General features: G+C 37.4%; 1 protein-coding gene across 1 annotated transcript; it reads left to right on the forward strand.

The window, feature by feature from the left end:
- The first annotated feature begins 8,931 nt into the window (after nt 1-8,931).
- LOC121636288 (uncharacterized protein C6orf132 homolog) lies at nt 8,932-20,040 on the forward strand. Its single transcript, XM_041979678.1, has 5 exons — nt 8,932-9,205; nt 13,510-13,598; nt 15,836-15,923; nt 16,513-18,979; nt 19,077-20,040. The coding sequence occupies exons 1-5, from the start codon at nt 9,127-9,129 to the stop codon at nt 19,168-19,170; spliced, it is 2,817 nt and encodes a 938-aa protein (XP_041835612.1). The 5' UTR covers nt 8,932-9,126; the 3' UTR covers nt 19,171-20,040.
- Nucleotides 20,041-20,127: the final 87 nt, after the last annotated feature.

The raw sequence follows: 20,127 nt of genomic DNA on the forward strand, positions 1-20,127 counted from the left end.
GGTACAGTAGTGACGTCACACCGGTGTCACACCTTTGAGTGGTGGTTGTTTTCTGTCGTGAAGCAGGCTCCTCATGGTAGCCTACACGAGCAGTCCAGATAAACATTTATTCTGCTATGTTAACCAGGCCTATTTATTTAGATTATATAGAGCCTTGGACCTATTCGTTGATTTTCTCACACGTAACACATTCAAATTAATCCCATAAATGCCTATTTCACATGCTTTAAATATTTTTGTAATCAAAAGAAAAAAGCAAACAAACAAAAAAAGACAAGCTGGCATTATTTATTTGTTACTTGACTTGGCAGAGTGGAAGTTAGCATTAAAAAAAACAACTAATCTAAATGCTCTTTGAAGTGGCTCAAGGCAGGTGGACGATTAGTGATGATCCTTGCTTACAGAAGTCAAAACAGAGCGACAACAACAAACCACACCCTGAAACTTTTCAGACCTTGTGCCAGCATCTGCCCCCACCTCCCCCAGTTTCGGATTAATAAGCATAATGTCCTTGTTGCTGCTTGTGTGATGCTCTAAGGACTGGTGGTTGTAACGGAATTATCTTAACTAATAACAAATCCATCTTAAAAGGAACTACAGCCTGGTCAACAGCTGATAAAAAGAGATCACTTACATTAGACACATATAAAATTATTAGGCAAGTGAGTATTTTGACCATATCATCATTTTCATGCATTTTCTTTAACTCCAAGCTGTATAAATTTGAATGCTTATTAGAATTAAGCATACCAGGTGATTTGTATTTGTCTAACGAGGGTGTTTGACCTAAGGAGATCAATACCCTATATTAAAGGTGTGCATGATTATTCTGCAGCTTCTTTTCCTCGGGCAAGATGGGCCAAAAAAGAGATTTAACTGATTGAAAGGTCAAAAATGGTAAAAAGTCTTTCAGAGGGACGCAGCATTCTTAAAATTGCCAAGGCATTGGTGTGTGATCACAAAACCATCAAACGTTTTGTTGCAAATAGTCAACAGTGTCACAAGAAATGTGTTGGGGGAAAAAAAAGAGAAATAGTAAATGCAAAAAATTTTAAAAGAATCAAACATGAAGCTACCAGAAACCCATTATCCTCCAGCGCTGTCATATTCCAGAACTGCAACCTCCCTGGAGTTTCCAGATGTACAAGGTGTTCAGTGCCAGAGACATGGCCAAGGTAAGGAAACTGAAACCCAATCACCACTGAACAGGACACATTTGAAACATCAAGACTGGGCCAAGAAATATTTGAAGATAGATTTTTTTTCTAAGGTTTTATTGACTGATGAGATGAGAGTGACTCTTGACAGACCAGATGGATGGACCCCTGGGTGGATCTGTAATGGGCACAGAGCTCCACTTCGACTCAGACCCTAGCAAGGTGGAGGTGGGATACTGGTATGGGCTGGTATTATTAAAGATGAGCTAGTTAGGTGAGCTTTGCCTTGGCTTTGTTTTATTTAAGCTTGTGGCCTGAAGGCAAATCATATGTAGAATAAACAAAAAATATAAATAAATAAATTTAAAAAAATATATATAATATTATTATTATTATTTTATTTTTTTTTATTTTTTTTATTTTTTATTTTTGTTTATTCTTTCTTTGCATTAAATGAACATATGATTTGCCTTCAGGCCACAAGCTTAAATAAAACAAAGCCAAGGCAAAGCTCACCTACGTTGTCCATATCAAATCTAAAACCAGAGAGGAGGGCACCTCTGCATATCTGCTTGACTTCATAATGTGTTATTAAGCCCTGACATTGAATAAATCACTAATTAGAAGTGATGAAATTCTTTGTCTGCTTCTTACTCATCATTGCTGGAAATGCTTCTTGCTTAAAGCAAATCACGTTTAATAAAATCTAGCGTATGGCTACATAATGGTTCATTTTGTTTTGTCTACAAAATTAGAATGAAGAGTAAGGAAATTTGTCTTTGGTTTATTTTTCTCCTCTTTAATGATACCACCTGGTGATGTAGTATACATAATTGGAAAGCTTGATTAGTCACCTTTACAACAATGTGTAACTTGTAAGGGTATCACAGCTAAATGTTTGGTCATGTACATACAGGGTGATTGGGTTGATAGGAATTGAGTTGTACATTGGGTGTTTTATGGAGCTGTTATATTCCTGCACTGGGGATGTAGCAACCTAGCACTGAAGGAGCTGCTTAAACCCACGTATCGGGTGGGTGGAGTTGTCCATGATGAATGATAGCTTGGCCAACATCCGTCTGTCTGCTACATCCTTGATGGAGTCGAGCAAGCAGCCCAAGACAGATCCAGCTCTCTTAACCAGTTTATTAAGTCACTTCCTGTCTTCCTGTCCTGTCTTTACGGCTCCCACCCCAGCACACAATGGCATAGAAGGCTGCATAGTTTGAATCAGGTGTGTTGCAGCAGTGAAACAGCTAATTCATGCAGGATAGTGGGCCTTTAGGACCAGGGTTGGGGATCACTTATTCCCAGAATCTGGGAACTTACTGGTTGACCTTTAAAAACATGTGGTTGATAAATGGGATGCCATCCCACAGCAAAATGAGACCAGGCTGGTGACCTCCATGAAGAGGAAGGCACCAAATCCCTGTTTTAAAATTAACAAGGATGTTCAAAAAGACTTCATGGAAATTTTACTTCAACTGTGACTGATCCGCTTTCATTGTTACCATACTTGGTGAATACTGTTGAGTCATATCTAAAAATACCAGGACAGCCAGAAATGCCAGGGAGGTCTAAAAGACTACAATCACACTAATCTCTGCTCACTCCTCATTCCTCAAACTCTGCATGCTGACACAGTCACTGAGTTGTCCAGTTGGTTTATACACAAAGAGCTACTTTTGTTTAGGTATATTTGTGTGTGTGTCTGTCTTTGATACTTTGGTTTGATTCTTGTTGTTTTTTTTTTGTTGTTGTTGTTGTTTTTTTTGTTTGTTTGTTTTTTTACAAACTCCTGATGATTGTCAGCTTAGTTTACTTGTAAAAGCTGTGAGAAATTCTCTGTTTTTGTAAAGGTGGAGCAGTTGGTTGCCTGGCGTTTGGTTGGATTGAAGGGTTGTTGTTTCTATCTACCGTGTCTTTGTCTCCTCTTGCTTTTTTTCTACTTTCCTTTTTACTTCTCTTTTATTTTATTCTGTCCCCTCCGGTCAGATCCAGCAGGATTACATAAATTCCATAAATCCAAATAAATAAGATAAACAATAAATTGAAGTAAATATAGAAATAAATAATTAGGTTATCAAGAGGAGCCTTAGACCCATAAAGACCCCCTTTGGCAAAGCAAATTTGTTTAGCACAACACAGCTGCCAGACCATCATTCTGTTTGCTACAATGCTGGACAGGGCAAGTTATTTATAAATAAATAAATAAATAAAATAAAAAAAAAAGACTATAATGAAGAAAAATTAAGAAGTAAGGAAGTTCTTAATTGTTTATTTAAAGGGATCCCCATTAGCCAAGACTTCAACTTGTCTTCCTGGGGTTCAGACTGTAAACTATCAAAAACAAGCATTACAGTCTCAAGTAAAAAAAATTACAAAAGAAATAAAAGGAAAAAAAAGAACGCAACAAGAATAATAATAATAATAATAAAATAGAAATATGTAGAAAAGGACATAGCAAAATAATACATAAAATAATACACAGAAGATTATACATAAAAATATATAAAGAATAATGCATATAATATAGAATATTACACAGATAATAATACATAGAAATTTACATATACATATACTGATGCAGCAGACTATACAATTAAACAGTCATCCAAATGACAGACACTCAATGAACAAATTACTTGATGAAACAACTGTGAATTGAGAAATGGTACACAGACAGCTTCCATGAGGGACTCCAGAGTTCAGAGACTTACTACAAGATAATGCACCACTGAAATAAACTCTTTGTGACCTATCAGACAGATAGCTCTTACACCACTGAATTGCAGAGGAGTTAAAACCATAACAAACAAGTTTGGAAATCAAAATAAGGTCAATCACATCAAAAGCTGCACTGTAGTCGAGCTATACTGTACCCACAAACAATGAGTCATCAATTGATGTTAACCAGCTTTCTGACATTTGAGTCAGTGAAGTGCAGGTGGAATTACCAGATCTAAAATCATGCTGGAATAATGTTGTTAAATCATTATTATAAAAGTAATCTTGGAATTGCTTAAATAAATTATTTTCTGACAATTTACTGAGGCCAGGCAAAATGCTAATAGGTCTACTATTCGAATCAAAAAGTTGATTTTGAATCTTTGGGCAGAGGAATGATCTTACCTTCCTTCCAAAGTTGTGGACAGATACACCACTAATCAGACACCTATTGAATATAAGACATATGAGTTTAGAAATTTGCATAGCAGATAATCTCAACAACCTGTTATCTAAGTTATCAGTACCAGTCGACCCACCAGCAGGCAAGGACCCCGGCAACATTTCCACCTGCTTAGCACTGAGCCGGTGAAATCCAGAATTGAGCATCTTATCCTTCATAATGCATTTTATTATCAGCACTTCTGAGTTAGAATCAACAGTACAATTCATTTCCTCTTTAAGTATAGAAACCTTGTTAAAAAAAATTGCAATTTGAGTTGGTTTAGTTAAATAAACTATTCAGCTCAAACAATGAAGTACAGGGAGATATTTTCCCCATAATTTCATTAAATACATTCCATATTTGTTTGCCATCTGTATCACTGTCACTGTCATTTTTAAATGATAAATGGACTGGATGCTTGTCTGGTCATCTATATCTATACGAGTGTCTCATGATATAAGTATTTTGATGCATTTTATATATATATATATATATATATATATATATATATATATATATATATATATATATATATTCTGTGTTGATATACGTCCCTCCAGCAGATGTCAGTGTGGTTTCAGCAATGTCCCTGCACACCTTGCCTGATCTGCATGCTGCATAAACCCAGGGGTTTGTGTTTCTTTTAACATGTTGTCTTAACATGTTGTCTTTGGATTTTGTAGTAGACTTTTCCTAAAGTCTGACAGTCTTCCTCAATTACCAACAAAAGCTCCTCACAGTTAGTGCAAACACATCTGTCTTGATCACCAGCAGAGCTGCTGCACTCCCCCACTCAACACCAGCTTCATAGCAGCTCCAATAAGTCATTGTAGTCAAAAAGGGACATATTTCAAGTATATTCTGAAGCCTCTCAGAAACTTGCAAACATTGAATAAACATGATTATCCAGCAACTTGAAGATTAATTAAAATTAAATTATAGCACTCATAACGGCTGCAAATGAACTGTCTGGTAATTTAAACTCTAAAAGAAATGGTTCTAAGCAAAAATCATGTGTCCAACATAATCCAGCAATAACTCTGCCCATGTGTTTAGAAAATGCTGTAATTTTTTAAACTGACTTCCTGACAAACTAAACACAGACACAGAAACGTAGAACCCAATCCGGCTGTAGTCGGATGACAAGCAGTCATCATCACTGCTCATGTACCCAGTCATGCATACTGAAAACTGAATATTATCATGTAATAATTTCACCTCAACATGTACAACCTCTTCCTCTAAGTTTGCTTGCTTTTGGCACCTCTTCTATTTAGCATGATAAACCCTTTTGAAAATGACTTTTAAAAATTATCCACAGCATAAAAACGGTTTAGATGAGCTGTGGAAGAATGCTAAATGCTGTTTAAGTTAACTTCCTGTGACTTGGTTATTTCTAACAAGCAATGATATTTTTGTTTCGAAGGATGAGATTGTGCAGGTTACATTCCTCTTTTTCTTCTATTTCTGCCTCTCTCCTTTCTTTGTTATTGTGCAGTTTGTGAAAAAAATCCTTTTATTTTATTTACTTATTCAGTGGTTTACTAAACCATGAAAATGCACATTAAGAAAGTAAGAAAGCTACAAGGAATTTGATGTATTTTCATCTTTATTATAGAACAAAATTTAAAAAGTTATAAAAGAAGCACTGATGCAACATCCAGAAATAACTATGAGACAGCAATATGCAGCACTGTCAGGCATTAAATTAAACGTTTCAACACAGAGGTGAGCAATGCGCAGAGCATGTGGTGCATTCATAAACAAACATGAATCTCTTATACAATAAAAAATGACAGCGTAGTGAGAGACAGGCATCAGATTAACAGTAAATAACATGTCCAAGCACACAACTCTGGCAATGTGGAAACAGTTTCTATAAGACTATATAACTGAAAATCCATCCGGCTCCTGGATTTTTAAAATGGGAAAATTTTGTATGTGTACACCTCAAACTGGTGTCCTTGTTCCTTCACACATTCCTCTAAGCTTTTAATTGGGTTTAGATGCCATCCTCAGTTTCATTTCCCGTTCCAGGTGAACTTTACCTCATCACAATGAAATGCATAAATATTTATGATCTTTCAGCTTTCGTTTCCTTTAAAGCGGGTATATTTCCACAAAATGTAAGCTGTGTTTGTACTCATTTCGTATTTAGTCAACATATAACTCAGGGTCAGTACAGTTAGTTGTTTATGTTATTTTGGGAACAAAGAGGAGAAAAGCTGAAGTTCTTCTTTGAAGGGACACTGCCATGTTTAAACAAAAAGCAAAAAAGCTTGTATTAGCTGTGTGGATGGCTAGATGGTGTCATGGAAAAATAATTAAATGAACAAACAAAAAATTCTACTGAATGAGCATAACGTGGTCATAGGTAGGACAAAGCAGTAAGAATGACCCAAAGAGCTCAAACTGTTCCTGTTTTTGTGTTCAGTATGTTCAGCACTGTAAACCCTGTAAAACACTAAAGAATCTTGCCCGCACATTCTTCGCATTTCATTTCAACCACCATGATGAATTCCCACGAAAGATAGAGGAACTGGATGGACCAGTGTGGTCTGTCTCCGGGACAACTAGGTTCAGGTGTAACAGACACTTGACAGAAACACTGTTTAGCCAGAAGGAGAAAAAGCTTGCCTGGTTTTCTGGACAGTATGAATGCCTGAACAACCCTACTATTATCTCATTTAAAAATGACATTTAAAGTAATCCTAAATTCTTCATTTATTACATTCTTTATTCTTCAAAGCCATAGTTTAAAGGGATGAGAGTTTAGGGTTTGCTTTTGTGGATTTGACCTTTTCTATTGATTCTACTAATATCTTGAGAACGGACTTTATTATTTAGAGTATTTTTGGATTCTTGTTGGAATGAATTTTCATTTTTCTGATGAAAGTTTAAATTTTTCTGTAAATCAGATCACATCAGAGGTGACATAACTGTAGTATGGGGTCCCGCAGAGTTCTGTTTCTGGCCTTGTTTTGTTCTTGGTGTACATAACCCCCATGGAAAAGATTATCATTTGATTTGACTGCATCTTCTACTGCACTTATACTAAAAAAAAAAAAAAAAAAAAACTGGCTGTACCTTTGGTGGAAAGCCAGCTAAAGTGGAATTTTAGTCAGAGACATTAACTGTGAAAATGATGACACTTTACTTATTTCTTTTTAAGTAAGGGGTCTATAGTTTAATAAATAATTAACTGAATATTGCAACTAAAGTGGTCATCTAATATGAAGAGTAAAGCAAAGCGTGATAGCCAATGATATGTATATTCATCCATCCAGTTTTTTTGTGCTGTTCTTGGTATCTTATTTGTCATTTTTTTTATGTTTGAAAAAATATTTTATCTAATCTTTTCTAGTCTTTATGTGCAGCTGTAAATCACACAAAGATAAAGTTGCACTCAGATAACCGAGATAAACAATAGTGGAACACGTTGGATTATGTATTTAACTACTAGTAAAAATATTTCACTAAAATTATAAGTGTGTAAATGTAAAATGAGAAAGTAACTTGGACTAAGCGAACAGAATACATCACATTAGTCTTAAAAGCATTACACTATCGTCCAGTCAGTCACAGAATGCTAGTTTAGAAATCACAGGATGGTTTGGGCCCAGAATACATCTGTAAAATGTTCTGAGTATAAACCTAGTAAGGTTCTTAGATCCAAGGACTCATGTCCAGACCAGAGTCCAGACTAAACACGGACAAGCAGCATTTGGAGATTAAACTAACTAAATCCAGGTTAAAAACATTTCTTTTCATGTAAAAATCTGCATCAGCTCTGAACTTGTCTAGATTGTTGTTTAGTTTAAAAATTCTTATTTGAGCTATTTTTTATTTATTATTTTATTATGATTTTTGCACATTCTTTTAAGTAAGTCTTCATATTATTGTAATTGTTTCACTGTTTGTATTTATCTTTATGTTTATTATGTAAAACACATTGAGCTGCTTTTTATGTATGAAATGTGCTTTACAAATAAATTTGCCTGCAAGAAAAATAACAATAGTTTCTAAGTAAGTAGTAAGTAGTTGAATCTATATAATTTTAATAGTACATGATAGTTCTTGTATCTTAATCCTTGATTACATTTCTAAAACAATAAGAAGCACAAAATCCTTAAAGCAAAAGTATGTTTAAGTATTTTATTACAGTACCACTCTGTAGTGACACAATTTTAATGACTTGTTTATTTCACATCTGTAAAGATAAAAGCTAAACAGCTCATTTTCCACCATTTTATTTCCTGATGATATGCATTCTTTGACTTTTGTCTTTATGTCAAGGTGAAGCAAAAGGGAAACCTGTGTTCCTGTACATGTTTGTTCTGTGATAACTAAATGGTTGTGGCTCTTATATAACCAAACAACTATCACACCAGCCTAGCCAGACATTGCTTTGAAGTGCATATGACAATGAAAGACCATAAGCTAAGCAGTGAGAGAGAGCAAAAAGCAGCTCATTCAAGCTGCAGGTGAGACTTGAGCTGGAATGCGGCTGGAAAGGAGAGCCGAGGCCTCACCTGTTCACTGGGAGTGTATAGAAACAGGGAGGCGCAGTAAAAGGGACAATGGGCGGGGATTGTACCGTTTTCTCTCTGTGTCATGAAAAGTTTGCACCAAATCTCTGGAATCAACTTGCGTGTTCTGGTGGCGCACCTGCCGTGAAGGGCGACAGCAGCTCTCTCCATCTGCGCTTTTACCTCGGATTTACCTGCCGGTGATGATGAGTTAGTGATCCCCTCTGAAGAGAAGAATCCTGTACCCACATTAAAATAATCGGCCACAATGAAGAAGGGACCGCTTCATTTTCGGAGTCGGAAGAACCAGTCTCTTTTCGACACCAACGTCAAAATGAAGGATATGGGTGAGTACATCGCTGTCGGGCAAATTCTCTAGTCTTTAAGGGAAAGCATACATGCTTACTGAAGAAAAACACGACCTTTGGACCTGGTGTTGACAAGAACGCTCGTGTCAAAGCTTATTGCCATCAAAATGACACATGCTGACCTCATAACTGCCGATGTGAATTAGCAAGTCTATTTTTTAATGTTTTTTTTCCAATGAGTATTTTGATTTCATGTCCTACTGAACAGCTGGCAGCAGGTGGCATAGAGAAAAAAAGAGAGAAATAAACCCTTTTATTGAGTTATTTGTTTATTTATTTGTTTCTAAATGTCTTTTAATCCTCTAGGATATTGCCTATCAGGCTCCATACTAACCTGCTCACAGATGTGGAATATGTTCACCAGATTTTGCTGCCTATATCTGAATAATCAAACAGCTGCATGACGTTTGACCTGTTTTGAGCACGTTTGAGTGTACTTATTGTAACACCTAAAATTATATCTAGTGGTGATATTGGTGTCATATAAAATGGCAAGTAGAAGGTGTAAACCTTTAATATATCCACAGGACTACTTTTTATTGCCATCTCACACTGTTTACAAGAGAAGGCCAGAGAGAAGGCACTATGCAAATATTTGGACATGGTCAGTTCAGGCACCCTTTTGCAAGTAAACACCTTAAATTTACATCTCTCGAGTCACTATCTTCATGTTACAACCTTTTTTTTTCATCTTCCGATTCCATTATTCCCTCTGTTGTTAAAATAGGTCATGTGTCATTTGCAGCTAAAAAAAATCATAAGGATCATCCATCCATTCCCCTGCTTAACAATTGGATAAGTGTTCTTCTCGTGAAACTGCTCCCTTTTATTTTGTGTGAGGATGCAGGGAAGGCTTTACTCATGCAACTCTTCAATGAAGTTGATAATTTACCTTTATAGAGTCTGATGAATGATCCCAAGAACGTTTTGCAGTCATGCAGAGGTTTTGTTTTCTTTCCAGCGGGTCTACAGTTGGTTCTCTACAAGGGTTTTCTTGTTTTCTCAGATGTCAGCTTGACCTCCACTGATACTTTTGACTGGAGTTCTCGTTTACATTACAAACTAAGAAAATATCCACTTGCTATTTTCATATAGCCTTCTCCTACTTTGCGAGCATTAGTTACATCAACTGTCAGAGTGCAATATAACAGCTCAGAGGAAGCATTAGCTGCTAATTTTAAAGTTTGAGAAAATAGATTTTTTAAAAATAGACACCACTTAATGAGAATTGTTGACAAGTCATCACCCTAACAAGCTAATTATGTCAACTTAATATCTTATGAAAAATGTTTATGTTCACTTAGCAATTCCTTAAGAAAAAGTCATCATTCCCAAATGTTTTCATGCCACTGCATTAGTTTTTTTTTAATTAATTTATTAAAAAACTTCATTTTGTGAGAAAGAGTAAATGTTGCAGTTAAACTGAACTAGCATCATTACTGTTATTTCAGTCAGAATTTAAAGTTACATACAAAGCTTGTGTCACCTAAATGAATAATCATTCTTCAAGTACAAAAATTAAAAATCTCTCAAATTACAGGTGAAAACAGTAACTCAAACACCTGCACAATATTCACAAAATTACATCTGTTTACAAGTACGGTTCCCAGCTCTATGTGGCATTAGTTCCAAGCCATTCGTGAGAATAGGAAACACAAGAGCAATTGCTGCAAAAACACAATGTGAGAGAGAACATTGGTCTATTTAAATCAGGATGGGACACAATAGGGAAACAGATCATTTGGTTAGACTGGTTCAACATCACTGACTCTTCATTTTGCTGTTCCTCCATTTTCCTGGAGTGATATCATCATGTTTTTGGTTTAAAGTGTAAGTAGATCATATTCACGTCATAATGATTATATTCTGTGACCTAGGGAAATATGAAGACACATTTTACTTTCTTTGTTCGTTATGCCTTCAGTCAGTCTGTATTTGCAGCCCTGATGAAAAGTGTCGCCACAAAAAGCTGAAAGAACACAGACTAATTGCCTCACAGTGACAGGCATCTTTCATCCGTCACTCATTGGACAAACAACGTGACAGAAACAGGCATGAACAGCAAGATGATCAGTGTTTTGTTTTTTGTTGTTTTTTTTATTTTTTTTTCTCCGATAACCTGAGTGACCTGTGATAACATCAGTTTTAGTCAAATTTTGCAGAATGTCTTAAGCATCTCAGAACTGTGTCTTTTTTGTTTGTTTGTTTTTTTCCTCCTTACTTCAAAATGGGAGGAAATGGGTTTATTTCTCATCTTTGCCTTGGTGCTTTTTAAAGTCACCATAGAACTAAGCCTGTGTTTAGGATTGCGTCTGATTTCAGTAGAAACAAATCATGTCTGGCATAGAAGCCTTATAAACATGACCATTTGCAAATCTGACTCAGAAGTTGAGGATCATTGAGCTCCAGTAATCAGTACAAACAATTAAAGTCATTTAGACAATAAAGACACACTTTAGAAAACAATGTTTAGCTGTCATGTGATGTAAATTAGTTTCTTTATAATCTATTTGCCAGCCTCACAAACTGCTAAATATTTAGTCTTTTTCTGTAAGTTGCGTTGCTGTGACTGTAACTGTGCTTTTACTGTATCACAACGGTGAACTTTGATTAAACATTACAGTCACTGGTTCAGCTGTGTTGCCATTTGTTGTCATCAACAGATGACTCCACAGCAGATAATCCAGTTAACTAGCAACCACTCAAGGGTTCTTTGTGTACACTGTAAACCAGTACCTGCATGCTTAGCCTTACTGAGAATTGGCCCATTCCCAGTCACTCTTCTTGGCTTTACACCATTGTTTTTGCAGGGATGGTGGGAGGAAGTGGTGGTAGGCAAATCAAGGCAAATTTACTGTATTTGCATAGCACATTTCATGTACATGACAATTCAAAGTGTTTTACATAAAACATTAAAAGCATTACATTGGGGTGCAGGAAGCAATAACAAGTGCATTAAAAACAAACATTAAAAGAAAAAAAATAAATTGAGTAAAAACAGAAAAAGTAAAATAAAATAAATAAAATGCAAACAATAAAGTTCCATTGTGGGGAAAACAGTATTAAAACATTATCAAGTTTTAAAATTCATGCTTAAAAGAACCAGATGCACATTTGGACTTCTAAATAAAAACTATTGAAATGCAGCAGAGAACAGGTGGGTTTTTAACCTGGATTTAAACGAGTGTTTCGGCTGATCTGAGGCTTTCTGGGCGTTTGTTCCAGACATGTGGAGCATAGAAGCTGAATGCAGCTTCTCCATGTCTGGTTCTGACTCTGGGAACTGATAAGAAACTGGAACCAGATGACCCGAGGGTTCTGGCAGGTTCATACTGGGTCAAGAGGTCACTGATGTATTTTGGTCCTAAACCATTCAGAGCTTTATAGACCAGCAGCAGAACTTTAAAGTCTATTCTCTGACGAACAGGCAGCCAGTATAAAGACCCCAGAGCTGGACTGATGTGGTCCACTCTCTTGGTCTTAGTGAGGACTCGAGCAGCGGAGTTCTGAATAAGTTGCAGGTGTCTAATGGATTTTTTAGGTAGACCTGGAAAGACACTGTTACAATCATCAAGCCGACTAAAGATAAAAGCATGGACTAGTTTTTCCAGGTCCTGCTGAGACATCAGATCTTTTACCCTTGATATATTCTTAAGCGGATAGTAGGCTTACTTTGTGAGTTCCTTGATGTGTTTTACAAAGTTTAGGTCTGAGTCCATCAGTACACCCAGATTTCTAGCCTGGTTGGTGGTTTTTAGGTGTATAGACAGAAGCTCTGTGGTGAGCTTTTAATTGTTTTTCTTTGGCTTCAAAGATAAACACCTCAGTTTTGTTTTTGTTTAACTGAAGAAAGCTCAGACACATACAGTCAATGCATTTACCAAGAGCCTGTACAGGGTCTCTGTCTCCTTATGACATTTTTAAATATATATCTGTGTGTCGTCTACATAGCTATGGTAACTAATTTTGTTTTTCTTTATGACATGTGCCAGTGGGAGCATGTAGATGTTAACCTAGGGAACTCCATGTGTAGTGGTGTAGTGGTGAACTAGTCATCCAATTGGCCCCCAACGTATCAGTTATAGGGCTGTATGAACAGTCAAGTTGTAGGGCTAAACGTGCAATTAGGATCTGGCTTTACTCCAAGCAATCTGCAGCTGCTCTCAGACCAAATTATTCATAAGGTTTGATTATGAATAGACCACGTAAAACAAAATATCAAAACATCTTTAACTGACAGAGGCCTGCTACGGGGTGATATAACTTTGCTTTTTTATCCTCAGACAATGTGGAGTTGGTGTTGGCGTCATCTGCAATCCCTGAGTCAGGAACTGCCAGTGTGCGGGCCAGACCCACAGTCAAACATCATGCTGTGAGTAAAGTAAAGCTTCGCAGTCCAGTTTAGTGTTTGGACACATTATTTAGGATTGGGAGCCTCTCTGAATGTAGAGCTATTATTTTGTTCACTCTAAAAGCACAACTGGTTTACTCACCCTCCTTAATGAAATCTCATGTCAGAGTGATAAGACTCACCCTTTCTTGGAATGAAGGTCAATATTGTTCTAAAATCTGAGAGGGACCAGTAAAGGCAGTGTTGCTATAGCGATTACTTTGCTGGTTGTAAAACTAAAGCTAAAAAAATCCTTCTTAAAGTGGCTGTAAGAAATGGCTAATTACATTGTAAAAGACATAATATTCAGCTAAGGCTAACCTTGTAATATAGCCCTCAGAATTTTTTGGATTTTATGTTTATTCTACCACATTTATCAAATTGGCTTAAAGATTTTATAAACATATAAAAATGCATCAGTTATTAAATAATGTTTGTCCATAAAGGTGTTTTGTTTGGCTCCTTATAAAAGGATGATCATTTTGCAGCTAAATTTGTATTTTTAATTTGAAAGATTTTTTCCTTAAGACTTCTATTTGTAATATAGTCTTTTAAGCCATGGCATTTAGACTCTCACTCAAGTGTTTTTCAAGCGGAAATATCCTGACATACTTTACTACAAAAATTTCTCACAGCTCATACTCCCCTTTTAGTGATGTGAGAGAGATCCATCTTAACTTAGCTCTACATTAGTACATCGTATGACTGACAAGCCTCCAATTATCTCATTATGATGCAATTGAACAGCTCATATGCGCTCAGGTTCACACACCTCACCTCATTGTTTGGGAGTGCTTAGTGGCATGTGGACATGGCACACCTAGCAGCAACACATGGGTAGGACGGCTCTGACTGCTGCAGGAGCTGAAAGTGAGTCACAGAGCAGTAAAAAAGCAGAAGAAATTAAACTGGATCATACAACATCTTTGGTGACACACCCTCAGATTGTGATGCCTGGATCACACCTTTAAAAATGCAGCTACGTAAGCAGGTTTATTAGAAATCAGTATCACTCAGGGTGTGTTATCAAGCAGATGCCTAACCTTTTTGTGGATTTGGATTTTTGGCTGAATCTAAATCTTAGAGTTATTTTATGTATCAAAAAATAATCTGTCCAACACATTAAGCACATCTGGCAACTGGACTTCTGTTTTTGGATCACAATATTTCACTTGTCATGAAATGGCTGTTAAGGCTTATAAGCTGCTGTTGGAACTTTCACGTCTGGTTAGAAAAAGCACATTGGATGAGCAGTGAATCATCTTCAGGAAAACAGAAAATTAGGAAATTCAGTTGCCTTCTTATCATGCGTTTAGGGTTTTCTGTGTACCACTGGGAAGACTTCTGTTTTCAAACAGTCATTAATGCAGATTCAGTTTTAATTTAGTATTCAGCCATTCTGAATAATTACCAGCTAAGTAATACAACCATTTGAGAAAGTTGGTGAACCTGGTTTGGTTTTTTTTATGCTTTGCTGCATGAGCAGGTTTCTCAGTAGGGCTGCAGCAAATATACATGAAGAGGCACGGCTATAAAAACATGTGAGGCGTTGTGCCCTCTTGAAGGGTATTTACTCTGTTATATCTCAAGAATTTCTATTGTGTCAACTGTCTGTGTTTATTTTTGCTAATGTTGATTCTGCAAAGTGAACAGCACCTCTCTTTACCTGCCTGCCTCAGGTTTCTAATTGACAGCCTGAATTTCTGAACCAAGCCCATTTTACCAACAGACAATGCGACGAATTATAGGTGTATCCTCTGATTCATCAGATATTCTTCATAACTGAAGAATGTGAAAGTGAGCTGTTCCACTTACAAGTTTATTATGACAAGCCTTAAAGCTATATTTCAGTACTGATTTTTTTGCAGACTCTTCTGTAAAGTGTTTGCTGAAATGCTATTTTACAGATCAAATGCAAGTAAGGCATCTGTGAATGGCCATGTTAGATATATCCTTTATAAAAACTAAGACTTGGAAGTGCATGCAATCACCTGGCAGCAGCTTTCCATCTGTTGATGCCAATGACAGGAACACGAGTGTCACAGTAGTTGAAAACTGGTTTGTTCACCTCAAGGGCAAAGACTTGCCAGCAAAACCTGGGAAAAAAACTCATGTAGAACAGAATGTGCACTTTATGAACTATTTATTGTTCTTGTATCATCTCTTTTTCTGGTGTTGTTGAGTTCAGTAGTCTGATAGTTTAATTTCTTCCCCCACAGTCCTCTGAAACTTTTCAAGGGTTTGCCGTCCCAACTCCCACAGTCCCTCTACTCCACCAACTCAACAGTCCAAAGACCAATGGTTCAGGTGAGCATCTAACAGACCTCCAATGTGTACTTTAGGTTAAACATGCCCTTAAGGCAAGAATATTTATTCAAACTCTGCAGGACAAAGGTCAGTTGTGATGCCTTTGCTCAGATTTAGTTGATGGATCACAGCAATCAGAATTAAGGAGAATGCAGGGGGAGAGGTAAATGTTTGTCCAGGAAGTTGCTCAATAACTTTCCTGAAAATGTTTTATACATTCGATGAGCATGTGTACATAATGGGAGTGTTTGCATTCATTAAATTTTATTTGTAAGCAGTTCTGACTAAAAGACCAAGACCCAATCATACTTGATTTTCAGGCTTTAAAATCTTGAAATTGTTTAGCTCTATTGTTTCTCTATTTTTTTTACATTCTTCTTTATTGTCATCTCCACAAAAAAGTAAATGAGACTTTCTTCATAGGAAAGGGAAGCAAGTGATAACATGTGGCTATATTGTTGCACTCAATAAGTATGCTAAATTTTCTCTCATAATATCCTCATGTTAAAGATGGTGCTGTAAATACCTCTCCTTAATGGTAGACAATAGCCTTTGTCTACATTAATTTCTCCTTTCTTATCTTCTGTAGTTGCTCGAGATCAGATGTCCAATGGATCGGCCACATCTGTGCCTGACCTTGTGGAAGGGGAAATATTTGTTCCTCCTCCTCCATCAATTGCACCTCCACCCCCACCTTCAATGTCCCCTCCAACCATTCCAATGCCCTTTATTCCTCCTCCACCAGACTTCATGGGTGACCTGAACAGCCCAGATCTGACAACCCTTCAGCCTCAGTCCATGCCCCCACCAAAACCCACTTTTCTGCATCCGTCCATGGAGGAGCAGGATTTATCCCTCTTAAAACCTCCACCAATGGCTCCACCAAAACCTCCATCTACTTGCTCCTCTGGATCTGCATCATCTATGTCCAATTCTAGTGTACCACTAGAAAAAGTTCCCGAGCCTCCAAAATTTGCCCCGCCTCAGCTCCCTACTGAAAAACAACAGAAGACAAATAAGACACCACCTCCAAAGCCCATTAGATCATCCTCCGTCTCCAGCCTTGACTCTCCACCACAGACACCTGCACCACCTCCCCCTGTGCAAACACCAGCACTGTCCACCTTCAATCCCCAAAACACAGCAAAACTCTACAACGTATCAAAGACCACACTTCCCAGTGGATATGAAGGTCATGATACAAGACCTAAGCAGAAGTTACTCCTGGAAGACTCTGGGTCTGTTAACTCTGTTCCTGTGCTAGTCCATGTGGATGGAAAAGCCCCTAAAGTGGCCACACCACCTATACCAGTTCCCAAAGATGTAACAGAGTTGAAGGAGAACTTAAAAATGAATCAGCCCTCTCAAATACTCCCACCTGAGCTTCACACCGAGACTAAAAGAGGGACGGTTTCAGCAATGCCAGAAATAAAAAAACTGCCACAGACTCCACAACCTCAAAAAGAAACTAGCGTTCAAGTAAATTCAGAGAAGGTCCCACAAACTCCACAACCTCAAAAAGAAACAAGCGTTCAAGTAAATTCAGAGAAGGTCCCACAAACTCCACAACCTCAAAAAGAAACTAGCGTTCAAGTAAATTCAGAGAAGGTCCCACAAACTCCACAACCTCAAAAAGAAACTAGCGTTCAAGTAAATTCAGAGAAGGTCCCACAAACTCCACAACCTCAAAAAGAAACAAGCATTCAAATAAATTCAGAGAAGGTCCCACAAACTCCACAACCTCAAAAAGAAACAAGCGTTCAAGTAAATTCAGAGAAGGTCCCACAAACTCCACAACTTCAAAAAGAAACTAGCGTTCAGGTAAATTCAGAGACCAGCAAAGACAAACTTGAAGGATCTTCAAGTCAAAACCTCAATTTTAGTCCAATGTTGGATCGCAAACTACGTCATCTGAAAGCTAGTGAAACCAATGGGGCACGAGAGGGCTCTGCAGCCTCTCCACTGGCTCTCTTAATGGCTGCCAAAGAAAGAGAGAAACACAGAACAAATCATTCTTTATCACAAGAAGGCAGTACCAAGAAGAACGAAGAGCCCTGTAGAAACATTCACCCAAGTGAGTCAAGTCCCAGTTCCTCTGTCATCCCAAAGTCCGGCTTATCTTCTCTAACGCCCACAGAAGAAAGATTACACAAGAGTACTACATCTCTTAGGCCCACAGAAAACACAATACAGATTCCAGAAAAAGACAGCAGTACTTCATCTAACAGTTCAGCTCTCAGTAGGATCCCAGCAGCTTCATTCCCAACTGTGAGCAGCCAAACTGAGCAGAAACAAAGTACAGAGCAAAGCCCCTCAATGTCCCAGGTTTTACAGCATGAGCAGAAAGAGGTTAATATGCTATTACTTCCTCCACCACCAGAGTTTGATGATCTAGAAGCGATAACAGAGACTCCCCCTTCTTTTTGTCCACCTGATCCACCTGGGAAAAAGACAGCAATGGCAGCTGTAGGCCCTCCAGCTCCAGTTCAATCTCCAGCCCCAGCCCCAGCTCCAGCTTTAGCTTTAGCTCCAGCTCCAGCTTTAGCTTTAGCGCCAGCTCCAGCTCCAGCTTTAGCGCCAGCTCCAGCTTTAGCTTTAGCTTTAGCTCCAGCCCCAGCTCCAGCTTTAGCTCCAGCTCCAGCTTTAGCTCCAGCTCCAGTTTTAGCTCCAGCTCCTCCTCCACCTCCAAAGCTCCCACCTTCTGACATAGACATCAAACCAAAGCCACAAGTCCAGACAAAACCCAAGCTGGCACCCACCCAGCTACCACCCGCTCTGTCACCCAGCCAGGCCACTCTCTTGAGCATCTTACAAAAGAAGATGCTGGAAATGGACCAGAAAATGGTCCCAGAGAAAGAAGCAGAGTCCACTTCTGATGACTGGGGCACCACTTTGTCTGATGAGGACAATAAGGTCCCTGTTGCAGTGAGAGTCGGTCCCCAGACCAAAAGTTACCACCCTGTTGTGAACAAAGCAGCAAGTCTGGACATGCGCGAGTTGGAGAATAAAGTGATAAAAAAATATAAGGAGAACCCACAAGGAAAATTTCCCACCAGGTAAGGCTTTCAGCCCTCAAATGTTACACACCACTTTTGCATAACAATGGCCCCAGAGTTTGGTATTTATTTACTTATTATGTGTACTTCTTTACAGCAATGGACCACATTCTAAAAGCCAGTATGGTAAAACTTTTACCATCCGACCTGGGACCAAACAGCCCATTACTCTTGTTACCAAAGGGGATTAAAAGTCTGTGGAAATTGGACTCATCCATTGTGCATTGTGCAGCAGAACACACTATATCTTATTGTATATCTCTGAATCAGCAGAAGTGTATAAAATGCAGGAAAAAAGGGTAACAATTTAGTTTCAGTGATGTGATTTCTAACTATATTAAGTCCTTAGTTATTAGCTTTGGAGCTCCAGCTTCCATCTTTAAATAGTGCTTTCTTCATCGTTTCCATACATATATGTATTTTTTAAGTGAAAGTGTCAGGTGGATTATTGTTTAATCTTTATAGGTGCTGCTCTTTTATTATGTATAATGCTGCACATTGCATGTTGCACATTTAGTCAAACTTTTTAAATCAGTCTCAATTTCACACGGATCATTTTTATAAGTAAGCTCCACAAATATATTAGAAAATATTATGTAGATGTCTTCAAGGGGGATGTTTGAAATCTTATTGTAAAGTACATTAATGTACAATATAATTGCTGTAATTATGTGCTTTCAAGCTAAACTGTCCTTTTACTGTTACATTTACATTATATATGGACATTGGTGCAAATCCAGCAGTTAATGTATGCCAACATCTGTTTCTTATATTTATTGATCTACAATGTTTTATCTATTTACATTTTATTCTAACACTGTAAGATTTTTTTTAGTAATGTAGTTAAATTGTTGATGTACATAGCAGTTAAAAATAGAAATGCAGTGCTTACATTTTTGTTTTTAAAGGAAATTAAAAAATCACGTTTTTCATCTTTAATAGAAAGTAGAAAAATAAATCCAACCAGTTATTGTGTTTAATCGTATTTGTGTGTATGTGTTAAATATAAAACTTCTATGTACATTATCTTGATGTCTCTCCCCATTTATTAATTTCTCCAATAATTAAAAAACCTAGTCTCTAATACTTTTTAAGGCATTATCTACATGTGCAAATCACAAAGTAACTAAATTAACACTCACAATAGT

The sequence above is a fragment of the Melanotaenia boesemani genome, chromosome 3 (assembly GCF_017639745.1).
Source record: "Melanotaenia boesemani isolate fMelBoe1 chromosome 3, fMelBoe1.pri, whole genome shotgun sequence".
NCBI lineage: Eukaryota > Metazoa > Chordata > Actinopteri > Atheriniformes > Melanotaeniidae > Melanotaenia > Melanotaenia boesemani.

What these genes read in the sequence shown, in the direction of transcription:
- LOC121636288 (XM_041979678.1), top strand. Translation starts at nt 9,127, where the DNA reads ATGAAGAAGGGACCGCTTCATTTTCGGAGTCGGAAGAACCAGTCTCTT. An exon ending in CGTCAAAATGAAGGATATGG is followed by an intron (nt 9,206 to 13,509) that starts GTGAGTACATCG and finishes TTTTATCCTCAG; the next exon opens with ACAATGTGGAGTTGGTGTTG. An exon ending in CAAGGAAAATTTCCCACCAG is followed by an intron (nt 18,980 to 19,076) that starts GTAAGGCTTTCA and finishes ACTTCTTTACAG; the next exon opens with CAATGGACCACATTCTAAAA.